The 12,161-nt window shown below is 43.2% G+C and overlaps 4 protein-coding genes across 4 annotated transcripts; 2 read left to right on the top strand and 2 right to left on the bottom strand.

Annotated features, from left to right (window-relative positions):
• The first annotated feature begins 9 nt into the window (after positions 1-9).
• LOC106864667 (histone H4) lies at positions 10-809 on the top strand. The gene has a single exon (XM_014894272.2). It carries the CDS (start codon positions 30-32, stop codon positions 339-341), a length of 312 nt encoding a protein of 103 aa, XP_014749758.2. The 5' UTR covers positions 10-29; the 3' UTR covers positions 342-809.
• Positions 810-1,900: 1,091 nt separating this feature from the next.
• Positions 1,901-2,445, top strand: LOC106864668 (histone H3). Its single transcript, XM_014894273.2, has one exon. The coding sequence runs from the start codon at positions 1,944-1,946 to the stop codon at positions 2,352-2,354; it is 411 nt and encodes a 136-aa protein (XP_014749759.1). The 5' UTR covers positions 1,901-1,943; the 3' UTR covers positions 2,355-2,445.
• A 3,548-nt stretch (positions 2,446-5,993) lies between these two features.
• On the bottom strand, positions 5,994-6,720 carry LOC106863086 (histone H3). Its single transcript, XM_014892430.2, has one exon. The coding sequence runs from the start codon at positions 6,590-6,592 to the stop codon at positions 6,182-6,184; it is 411 nt and encodes a 136-aa protein (XP_014747916.1). The 5' UTR covers positions 6,593-6,720; the 3' UTR covers positions 5,994-6,181.
• A 1,205-nt stretch (positions 6,721-7,925) lies between these two features.
• LOC106863097 (histone H4) lies at positions 7,926-8,315 on the bottom strand. The gene has a single exon (XM_014892442.2). It carries the CDS (start codon positions 8,292-8,294, stop codon positions 7,983-7,985), a length of 312 nt encoding a protein of 103 aa, XP_014747928.1. The 5' UTR covers positions 8,295-8,315; the 3' UTR covers positions 7,926-7,982.
• Positions 8,316-12,161: the final 3,846 nt, after the last annotated feature.

The following is a 12,161-nucleotide window of genomic DNA, read 5'->3' as shown; positions in this document are numbered from 1 at the left end:
ACAGCAGCAGCGAAAGCAGCGGAGCGATCATGTCTGGTCGGGGCAAAGGCGGCAAGGGGCTCGGCAAGGGAGGCGCTAAGCGCCACCGCAAGGTGCTGCGCGACAACATCCAGGGCATCACCAAGCCGGCCATCCGCCGCCTGGCTCGGCGCGGCGGCGTCAAGCGCATCTCGGGGCTCATCTACGAGGAGACGCGCGGTGTGCTCAAGGTGTTCCTGGAGAACGTGATCCGCGACGCTGTCACCTACACGGAGCACGCCAAGAGGAAGACTGTCACGGCCATGGACGTGGTCTATGCCCTCAAGCGCCAGGGTCGCACTCTCTACGGCTTCGGCGGCTAAACTTCTGCCTTCCTACCGGACCACCGCGATAAAGACTCAAAGGCTCTTTTCAGAGCCGCCCACGTTTTTATTCAAAAGAGCTGTTTCACGATGTTGTGGGCACTTGGAAACAATGTTATTAAGGCTAATGCTCTGCTATCAAGGCTTCATGTGTGCTGTAAAACACGTAAATTTCCGTTGATGGGGTATTTGTCTTTGCAACATAAGGAGGGAGGTTCCAAATTCTTTTTAAAAATAACTTTAAAAGATCTGTAATTAACCATTTTTTTTTCCGTGTTCGCTCCTTTAAACAATAAGAAATTACCATGTCTTGATTTATTCCGTGTTTGTTTGCGTATAAAGAAATTTGAATGGATTTTTCTACTGGGGAAAAATCAAAGTTGCTTTGAGATGAATGTTTTCTTCTTTCCCCATTCCCTTCGTTGTCTATGATTCATTTACTTTTAAAATAAAAGAGTAAATCTAAAACGGTTTTCTAGTGATGATTTGGGGGATTGGTGGGAAGGGGGAAGGGAAGGTGTGGGAAGGGGGAAAGGGGGAAGGGAAGGTATGAGAGGGGAGTGAGCAATAAAAGAAAATTGTGGACCTAGAAATACGTTTTTAAAATACGTCCAAAAAAGCTTTGAGTTAACGTTTTTCTCATTCTCACATACAAAGTGTGCTCCAGTCTCGGACTCACTCCAAATATACTTTTGTTGGTACTTCATGACCGAAAGGAAAAAAAAACAGCTTTAACTTTATATAAAACCTTTGAAAATCATTTGCCACTAGCAAACGACAGCAATAAATATAAGTGGGCACGTCTGGTTTTCTCACACCTACATGAGTAGGGGGAAATTATATAGGAAACCAGTACCATATTCCTTTTCAGTAAATTTCACACACAAAAAAAGATATTAATGGCATAAGTGTTAACATCATCACAATGTTGCCTGATGACATGTAAAACTTCTCATTAAGAATTTCCTAGTGAAATTAAAACATGAAAAAACGTGGAAAGAGTAGCCTAAGTATTTATTTCAACCACTACAGCTTGTTAAATACTTACCATAGCTACAAACTTATGTTACTGGACTTTTTGAGCACCTCTGTTACAAGGTACCAGACCATCTCTCCTTTGTGTCTTTGGGAATAACACGCTTATTCACGTAAGGAGATGAAAGAACATTTTTCCTTCTTTTGTAATCCTCCCATCATCTACAAAAAGCAAACCGAAACAGAACAAAGACATAAAGAAAGAAAAACAAAGTGAAAATAACTGCTGAATTTAGGCTCTACGCTGTTCACGATCTCTCAGGAGACTGGCAGTGATGCGGAGCAGGAGAAGCAGAAGGGATACGAGCACTGTGTCTGCAAACCCGGGCAAGGCCCTGGGCCCGCACCGAGCGCCTTGCGAGGGGCGCGGGGTCGCAGCTGCGGGGCCGAGAGGCTCCGGGCGGAGCTTCAGCGACCCCGAGCCCGGGCTGGGATCCCAGCGCAGCCAATGAGATCGCGCTGCTAGCGGTCCAATCAGAGACGCGACAGCTCTATAAATATCGACCTCGCAGGCTGGTCTGCATTCAGTTTTCTCCTCTCTGCTGGAGGTTCCGTCAGTGTTTTGCGATGGCTCGCACGAAGCAGACAGCGCGTAAGTCGACAGGCGGGAAGGCGCCCCGCAAGCAGCTGGCCACCAAGGCTGCCCGCAAGAGCGCGCCGGCCACGGGCGGCGTCAAGAAGCCGCACCGTTACCGGCCCGGCACGGTGGCGCTGCGCGAGATCCGGCGCTACCAGAAGTCCACGGAGCTGCTGATCCGCAAGCTGCCCTTCCAGCGCCTGGTGCGCGAGATCGCGCAGGACTTCAAGACCGACCTGCGCTTCCAGAGCTCAGCCGTCATGGCGCTGCAGGAGGCCAGCGAGGCCTACCTGGTGGGGCTCTTCGAGGACACCAACCTCTGCGCCATCCACGCCAAGCGGGTCACCATCATGCCCAAGGACATCCAGCTGGCCCGGCGCATCCGCGGCGAGCGTGCATAAGTGTCCTGTTTCAGCCCGCATAGACCCAAAGGCTCTTTTAAGAGCCACCACATGCACATTAAAAAGAGCTGCATCGCTGTTTTAAAATCTCTTTGGAACTTTCTTTGAGGTTTTTTATTAAATAACAAAGTAACACGTGTTCTATGAACGTTAAATAGGGAAGGAGACAAGTCGGATGGGGGGAATGTGAAATGAATCTATGTTAAAGAAGGGTGATTAGAGAGCCTCAGGCAGGATGTAGAGATTTACATCCCTGTGACTAGTGAATGTGACACAGCTTTAAGGAGAAAAGGGGGGAGGTGGAGGTGGCTGACAAGGATTAACACAGATTGTCTTAAGGGGAACTGCCGCCTTGCTCTAACAATCCTTAACACCAGGGACAGGAATATCCATTTCAACAGATCAGTTTTGATTATCTCCGGTTTGATATATATTGTTAGACCTTATCTCAAAACAATGGACAGCCATGCTAATGGCATAGGATACGTGAGGCTTCTTGCAGCAAAGTGACTGAAAAGGCCAAGAAACTGATTGAAAAGTACTGTAGAGAGGAATAACTCACCAAACTTGCAGATTTGTTGCCATAATAATACAAAGTGGGGGGAGGAAAGGCTGTGGGTGGATTTTCTTTTCGTTAATTTTTTTTGTGGAGGGGGTATTTTAAATAAGTTATAAAAACCATGGAGTGAAAATGTATGTATTCTTGCACTAATGAGAGTAAAGGTATTTGAACTTGCATTTCTCCGGTAGTAATCACCATATCTGATGTATGCTGAGTTGTCATTTCTGCACCCAGCTTTTTAGGACTCTTCATGAGTTTCTGGAAGGACAGATATACACATGTGCAGTTTTCAGCCTTCTAAGGCTGAAAAGCCTTTATTGGAATTCTTACTATGAGACAAGGTCAAACTAACAAGAGTCTGAGAATCAAAATAAGAAGTGAAAAATTAAACCTCGGATTTATTAGTAGCTGATATTTCTCCAGTTATTTTTTGAACCATCTCCCTTTCTTCTCTCTGTCTGCAAAACTTCACATCTCGTACTTGGGATGCAACAGTCCCGAGGACTGGAGAGCACTTGAAGGCTGCTGATAGAAGCCAGAGTGGCCACCTGATATCATTAGAGGCTTCTGGACACTATTTGCCTGCTTAGAGATGCTGCACTACTGACCCTGTCAGTCGGACACAGCACTTGGGTGATTGGGAAAACAGAAAGACTTGCTGAGTGTACCCATCAGACAGCTTAAAGATTTGTTTGGGGGGTTCTGCCTACTATCGCTTTTTTATTTTCTCCCTTCTTTTTTCTTCCTCCCACATAAAGCCCGATGAACGAATTTATTGATTGTCGTGGCCTGATTTTGGAATAAGGTTGGAATAGGAGTTGCATATTGTAGCATGATGAAGATTTCTCCTTGTCTTGATTAAGCAGCATAATATTATGAGAAATTTTAACTAACAGCCTGGGGAGAGAAGGAAATATTTCAGTAGACCATAAAAGTTCCATGTTCTCTTAGAAGTCAGAGAAAAGAATAAACAAAACGATAACCTCAGTCTTCCTTCCTTCTGCTTCAGTTGCAATAGAGCATATTTAACACTAACGTGGAAAAATTAATAAATCAAGAAACTGTACTATTTCTAACAAGTAGCACCATAGCAATGCTGTTAGATCCTACCCAGTCCCTTTTAGCAATTTTACTAGATATCACTGATACATAAACTGAGAGCACAGAGAAGATATTAACAATTTACCAGTCATAATGAATAATTTCCTCATTTGCTTTTGAGACCAGATTCCATAGATTGCTATCAGAGAAGTCTCTTTACAGAGCCTCGGTGTGCATAGTCAGCAGCTACCAGTGACCCCTGCCTCTTTATTTACGATTGTAACATTTCTAATCTTTTAGCCCTTTTAACCTTTGTTAACCCCGAATTTGGGCCTAGTTATGAAGTTTGAGTCAGTAATAAAGTGCAAGTGTGTAGCAACAAGTAGTATGATGGAGGCTACTGAAGTCTTAGAGAGTAGGCAGGCATATTGTTAAATTTAATATTATAATAATATAGTTCTTTTTAAATAGGCACAGACTCTGTACACTTCCAGCAGGAGCACTGCCACTGCATAAATTCTCACCCCTTACTCTGCAAGAATAAAAGATAATAGAACCATTTCAAGTAAAAGAGATTTAGTGTGATCATCTAGTACTAGCTGTGGAACACTTTCTACTATTTAATACACCATATAATATTGGAAGTGCAGAAAAACATGCCAGATGGTGCTGAGGCAGAGGGGAGTGAGAAAGAGATGGATGGATGGATCTGAAAAGAATTAACATTTGTGAATAGAAAAGGAGCATATGAAGGTGTGTATACGGGTATGTAACATTTACATACATGTGTTTATATATACTTTCATACCTACATCAGTATGCTATGAATATTTCTTGTAAATACCACGTTTACCTTGTGTGTATGGTTTCAGAAAAATACCATAAGAAACCTCTTACAGGGCTCTGCACATGCTGTACTCAAATACTTGAATTTTAATTTCAGAACAACTTGGCTGGAAACATTTACAGAAGGGTTTTGGCTAAAGTCCATTGTCAAGGACTGAGGAAAAGATGTGATAGCAAAGAAGCATAAGCAATAGAAAACTCTGTGCTTTATTTGTGAATTTGTGGAAAACTTGACCTCTCTAAATTACTAAAACAGTGACAGACTCTAAGACTTGGCACAACAAAAGACCAAACTAGAGGCTAACTGTAATTTCCTGACTACAAATTTTTATCGAATCAACTAAATTCTGCTAAGTGTTGGCCTTTGATCTCCCTGTGCCTGCTCCTCTACTGACTCAGTTTTCTTGTCATCAAACACAAATACAAAACACTTGTGTTTAACTCTTAAAGCAGTATAAGCCTATTTCCTACAGGTCCACCATTGGCTAAATCTGCCAAGCCTTGACAGCCACGTTCTTTTCATTAGCTGATGTGCTCCCAAACAAAAAAACACAAAACTTTTTCTATGCCAGTTGTCTCCATGTATTCGGAAAATAGAAGAGATGTGACTTGTCAGAAACAACCCCTGGATTCTCTTTGCCTTTCCAGGTTCTCCTTTAGTAATTCATCTTTTTCCGCCTGTCCTCAGTCATAAGACACACACAAAAAAATAAACTAAATACTGAACTTTCCAATTTTTGTTCCTGTCATCAAGCTAATAATTTTAGCGCTTCTGTTCTAGTCATGTAATAGAGGTAGGGCTCTGGGATATCTAGATACAATTTTAAGAGAACATCACAGTAAAAGCAACTATAGAGTATAATAGTTAATAAAAAGCTTCTTGAACACGGATGGTTTTCTTTCAATACTAAATCAGGTTATACCTTCCACAATGCTTTAAAGTAAAACATGGACTACTACAAGTAGACTCTTACACAGAAAGTATCAAGTGGAGGGGGGGGGGGGGGGAGGAAAGAGGAGCAGGTAAAAGTGAGGGCTTTCTGTCCTAGCAGGATATTTCACATTTCCTGTATCTGAAGATTCATTTGCTTTGAGTAGTTTACTTATTCTGTACAATTGAAGGACATTAGCAAGCGCCTCATTAAAACAGCGCACAACATTGCCTAAACAAGAAAGCAGCTTGAGGCAAATTATACTTTAAATTACTAGCATGTTTACATTGCAATTGCAATAACTCTTAGTAACTACATAATCGTTTTTGCGTAAATATAAGGAAGGCAGTGTTTCAACTCTCTTGTGCAATGTAGTGGCTCTTAAAAGAGCCTTTAGGGTGTGGGAATAATTCAGGATCACCGAAGAGTGATCTGGGACTGGAGACTCAGGCGCGCTCGCCGCGGATGCGCCGGGCCAGCTGGATGTCCTTGGGCATGATGGTGACCCGCTTGGCGTGGATGGCGCAGAGGTTGGTGTCCTCGAAGAGCCCCACCAGGTAGGCCTCGCTGGCCTCCTGCAGCGCCATGACGGCCGAGCTCTGGAAGCGCAGGTCGGTCTTGAAGTCCTGCGCGATCTCGCGCACCAGGCGCTGGAAGGGCAGCTTGCGGATCAGCAGCTCCGTGGACTTCTGGTAGCGCCGGATCTCGCGCAGCGCCACCGTGCCGGGCCGGTAACGGTGCGGCTTCTTGACGCCGCCCGTGGCCGGCGCGCTCTTGCGGGCAGCCTTGGTGGCCAGCTGCTTGCGGGGCGCCTTCCCGCCCGTCGACTTACGCGCTGTCTGCTTCGTGCGCGCCATGGCTCAAGTGACACACAACGACCCTGAAGAATCGCAGTGAAGAAATAAGAGCGCGGTCTTCCGAGGCTACTTTTATAGACGGCTCACGCTCTCTGATTGGCTGTCAGGAATGCGCCGCTTCTATTGGGTAAATTCAAATTCGAAAAGCCCGCCTAGAAAGCGCGCGCCCTCACCAACGGCTGCCCGCTCAGACTCCCTCCCCCCCGTCTCTCCCCCACCGCTGTTGTTTTAAGGATGGTTTCTTCCTTATCATGATTTTCAGTGTCCCTAAAACTTAGACCTTTATGGAGAAAAATTCATACGGAAAATGAGAAATTTCTAGTTATTCTGAGCTGAAGGCATAGGGTTTTTTTTCTCTAACTTACCTTTTTTCTAAATAGGAATCGTAACAGTATTTTTGGGGGTTGGATTTTCGTTACTATGAGGTACTTGGGGTTGTGTACTGTGATGGAGTTTTGGTTGGGGAGGTCGAGTTCCACTCAGGGGAACTTTCCTCTAATAAGGTAAAAGTTTTGGGATCAAAATTAATTGCAAGTGAAAGTCTTCTAATCCAAGAGAGTGCTTTCAAATGACTGAATCTTTCAGCATTTTAACTATCATTAGATTGTTGCTGGAGTACAGCAAGGCGTAAGGTGAATTTTCCTGTTTCCTCACTGTATATATGTGGGATATTTCCCTATTCAGGTGATCTGTGGTTGGAGCCCGATCAAAGAAGGGCTTTCAGGGGAAAGGCACGTAGTGACCCCAGAACACCTCTGGCACCCTCAAATTGTAACAAAGTGTATTCGTAACCTTGAACACAGCGGAAGGGCAAATAACGGGCAATTTCCTACACAGCACAGAGGACAAAGGGGACCGTTTGTAAACGTTGAGAAGGGACTCACGAACTGATACCTATCATGTTGTATTAAATTACACGTTAATTTAAAAATATACTACGCTTTACAAAACCAGAGGGAAAATCCCCCCACAGATGCCCGCAGGGAGACATACACATGCTTTCAGGTAGTCACCATGAAACACTAGAATACGTTTAGGTTTCTTAAGACAGCAAATACATAATCCTAAACGCAGAATGTTTAAGCATCAACATTTTATGTGCCAGTGTTTTAACCAATGCGGATTCAGCGCATTAACAGCAAGACTGCAATTACTTACCAAGCGCTTGAAATTTTTCAGGAAATCAACTAGCAACGAATTAAAAAAAAAATAAAAATAAAAAAAAAATAAAAAGCAACAAAACAAAACAAAAAAAAAAAAAAAAAACTTAAAAGCCTTAAAGAAACTAGCGTTTCACTTAAAAGTAATACAGCTCTTTTTCAGTGTAAGTGTGCGGCTCTTAAAAGAGCCTTTGGGTCTTTGACGAGATGGTCGGTAGGAAGGCAGAGGTTTAGCCGCCGAAGCCGTAGAGAGTGCGACCCTGGCGCTTGAGGGCATAGACCACGTCCATGGCCGTGACAGTCTTCCTCTTGGCGTGCTCCGTGTAGGTGACAGCGTCGCGGATCACGTTCTCCAGGAACACCTTGAGCACACCGCGCGTCTCCTCGTAGATGAGCCCCGAGATGCGCTTGACGCCGCCGCGCCGAGCCAGGCGGCGGATGGCCGGCTTGGTGATGCCCTGGATGTTGTCGCGCAGCACCTTGCGGTGGCGCTTAGCGCCTCCCTTGCCGAGCCCCTTGCCGCCTTTGCCCCGACCAGACATGATCGCGCCGCTGCTTTTACTGCTGCTATGAGGGAGCGCCGCCCGCGCCGCGGCTTTTATATGCTGTGGTCCGACCTGGTTGAGGACTGAGGAGGGAGGAAGGGGGAGGGGTTCCCGCCAATTCTCCCTATCTGCGTCACCGATGATGAAACGTCGTTCGCTATTTCCCCTTAGCGTGCTGTAAGGCCTGTCAAGTACACCAAAGAATAAATCTCCACGAAAAAAAACCCCAACGATGTATGTGTTCATACAGTTGCAAAGCTTCCCCCCCCCAGATTTCTACAAGCCACTTGCATATATGGGCGTATTATGTTTTATTGCACTGGCAGGGGTTGGTGTGAATTATTTCAAATTCTCGTTATTTTCCTGCTGTTGTTCATTAATACTTTTAGTAAATTTGTATTTAAAATTATATAAACTTCGCTTCCGAATTTTTAATGATTTGGGATCTCTTAATACCTTTAAATAATTTTCCACAATATTTAAATTTATCGGTTTATTTATATTACCGTCTTCTATTTCTTAAATATTCGAATGTTACGCCAGCAACTTTTTGTCTGTAAACACGTATTAAGCAGAAGGTGGAATAGAATCTTTCTTATATTATTAAAGCTATATTAGTTTGTGACATCTGCTAATTTTGCTCATTTTGAGTTACTGCACTGGGCTAATTTTTTGGGTTCTCATTTTTTACAAAATGACCTTTGCTATAACTATAGATTGAAATTTCTGCTCTTTGATTAGTAAAAAAATCACTGTTCTTTTTATTACAGATTAGGCTTTTCAATCTTTGTGTGTGTGTGTGTGTGTGTGTGTGTGTGTGTGTGTGCGTGTGTGTATAAATACTGGAAACAAAAGATATGCTGAGTTATCTTCTGTGAAAGTTCGGAGTGGTAATTGTCTTAGGATGTTTCAAACGTCATCATGTAAAAACATCCTGAGCTGGTAAAAGTAAAAAAACTGATACCCAAATAACGTTATTTTTCTCTTGTCCTTTTATGCATGAAAGGTAAACAGGATTTCTATTTATACTTTTAAAATGGCAAAGTTTAAAAAACCCGATAATTATATGCTACTACTACTTCAGGGTTTGAATTTAAGACAACATTAGTAAAAAAAAAATGTTGTCAGACATATTTTAAGAATATATATGAAGAAAATTCTGGAAATAGATTTGTACTTTTAAACTAATAGTTTAGAATTTAGCGTAGGTATTGGGTAAGTTTTCATAATCCTTATTTTCCACCGACTGGAAGCTGGTGCTTCCTTCCCTCTTCAAAATACTCTCTGTCACTCTCAAAGGAAGAATGGAAATGTAATATGACCTCTGTGAATGAGAACAGGTTGTTCAGATCCCTGCTTTTCACTACTCATGCTCTTATGATCTGCTATGCTGAAAAGATAGATCTCATCAGGAGGAAAGAAATAAATTCTTCTTTTGTACTGAAAACCTGAGGGCTTTTGATGAACCAGTATATTCCCACAAGAGAGGAGAGCTGAGGAGAAGGACAAAACCACAATGAGTTGGAGGAATAATGCACTGTAAAGAAAACTGTACTTATTTCAACATCAGGGACACTGAAGGGTTACCATGGTTCTAGACAAGAGAGCTGCACCAGCAAATCATCAGATTTCCTCAGATGATTAACAAAGACTAACATCTTCCTGAGCAAGCCAGATGAAAATGAGGGGTGGAAAGGATGGGCCATGTACGTTTGAATCAGTACAATAAAACTTGTAAAAATTGGAGAACAAATAGAAAAGTTTGGACATAGCAATGGCCTTGAGATGATTTCAACCAACATATTCCTTCCCAGGGACTGAGTAGGGGGGACAGCATTGATATTGAGCATATAGAGACCACTAATGAGAATTTAGTTTTTACGGGGATTCAACTGTATATTTCAAATGCTTTATTATGATTGGCTGCAATTTCAGTACAGTATCCTTCTGCTAATTAAAAATACAATGCAGCACCAAATTCGCTCATTAGAAAAATTGAAATTAAACATTAAACTCTCCTCTGAAATAACCTGATGGAGAGTATTCAACTTCTACAGCACAGAGATGGGATCAGATGGGATCAGGTGGGATCAGTCTTGCCTCTACAAAGGACTATAAACTGAACAAGATCTGAGTTCTTTGGCAGTCCTTAAGCTGCTAAATCTACCCTAGTGGTCTTTGTGCTCTGTATCCCCGTGCCCACAAACCCCACCTTCAGTTCAGCACATAAGCCACGCTAGAAAGCTCTACTAACTAAAATAGAGCAGCCTAGCACATAATTTTTGTAAGCAATTTTTTTAAGCACAGAAAGCTCTGATTTTAGGACTGTGGCACAAAAGTCAGTATTGCAGGTGTGGATTTACCATTTGGAAGGAATCTTCTGGCAGTAGCATAGGTGCAGAAATGCTTTGTGCTGTCCAAGCAAAACTAGCAAACACCACAAATTTAGTTTAACAAATGGTACAGTGGTGACTAATTTTCCTCACCTTTCCCTGCTAATTCAGACAGTCAGAGGTGGAGTGACCCATTCTTATATTTTTATTTAACCACTCCAGCTGGTCAGAGATATGAGAGTTTGGGTTGTAGCCCAGGTTTGGGCTGCTTCCAACTTCCTTTTTGCTGCCAATTTCAGAAACTATGCAGGGACTGATAAATCAAGAAAAGATCTCTGTCGTGGTCCAGCATCTTAGGCTGCACCTTTGAAGATGCAGTTTGCCATTGACACAGAGTGGCTTACACGTCAGATGGTCTACAGAGAGGCAAAATCTTCCAAAAATTGTCTTGTGGGCATGTTGTCTGAGTCACTGCTGCGAAGAACGCTTGCAAGAGCCTCACCCCCATCACTCCATGCACAAGCTGAAGCCTTGCAGGCTCACCGAACAGCTGGAACAGCAGGTGTATATGAATAGGCCCAGAAAAAAAGGCTGGAGGAACTCCTAGATCAGGTTTGGGGTGTTGGGAAGTTAAGGAAATACTCAGTTCTTCATATAAAGCTTTTATAGGATATGGCAGAGAAGGGACAGGGTCAAAAACCTGTAAGGGAGGGGAACAAGGGCAACACTGTTGAGCAAATTCTGGCCATGGCCATAACATTCTGAGGAATTTTCTGAGGAAGACACCAAAGAGTGCACTAACAAATGCTCCAGGGTGGCCAGTGGAGCTCTGAGCTCACTAGCCCACCATGCAAATCTGCTCCTGTCTTCCAGTAGAGACACAGTAAACAGCAATCCAGCTATTCAGCAACCCCAGCTAACACACATGCTCAGGAGCTTTGCTTCTCTCAAATGCTTTCTCTTCTTTCTAAACTGGCATTTGAAACAGCACAGGTCTCATGATGAACTGTCCCTTGATTAAGCTAGAAAGATGAATCCAGAAAGAATTGTAAGCACCACATTTTTTGCAAAGATGAGACTGAGTAGCTCATCTTGTTGCCTGGGCTCATGAAGAGCTGGTCGTTTTCAGCAGTATGTTTTTCAGCTGAACTCTACCAACTCTTACAGAGCTGTAAGTACTTAAAAGCAGCTGCAGTACTGCCTTGTCCAAATGGTCTCTCTGGGGCATATTTTTCCAAGCACAAATCTAATGTGAGAGCATCCTGTAGGAATTTATTGCATATTATCTCTGGCTATGCTTGTTTTCTGGAGGAAGCCAACTCTGAAAAATGATGATATGCCTTGTGTTAGTGACTCTAGACACTACTGCTGTGCTCTGTGTTTCTTACAGCAATACTTGGTTGGAAAACCAAAAAATTCCAGTTGAAAACCCCAGCCAGTTACAGGGTCGTGCTCTGGACAAAGCAGCTTGTCTTTAAGGGTACAGCAGTTAGGAAAGTCACCACAATGTCCAGGTCCTGTCCAGGTCAGA

Source organism: Sturnus vulgaris, chromosome 5 (genome assembly GCF_052056855.1).
Source record: "Sturnus vulgaris isolate bStuVul1 chromosome 5, bStuVul1.hap1, whole genome shotgun sequence".
Lineage (NCBI taxonomy): Eukaryota > Metazoa > Chordata > Aves > Passeriformes > Sturnidae > Sturnus > Sturnus vulgaris.
Note: the sequence above shows the minus strand (reverse complement) of the source record. Positions and strands in the feature narration are given on the sequence as shown.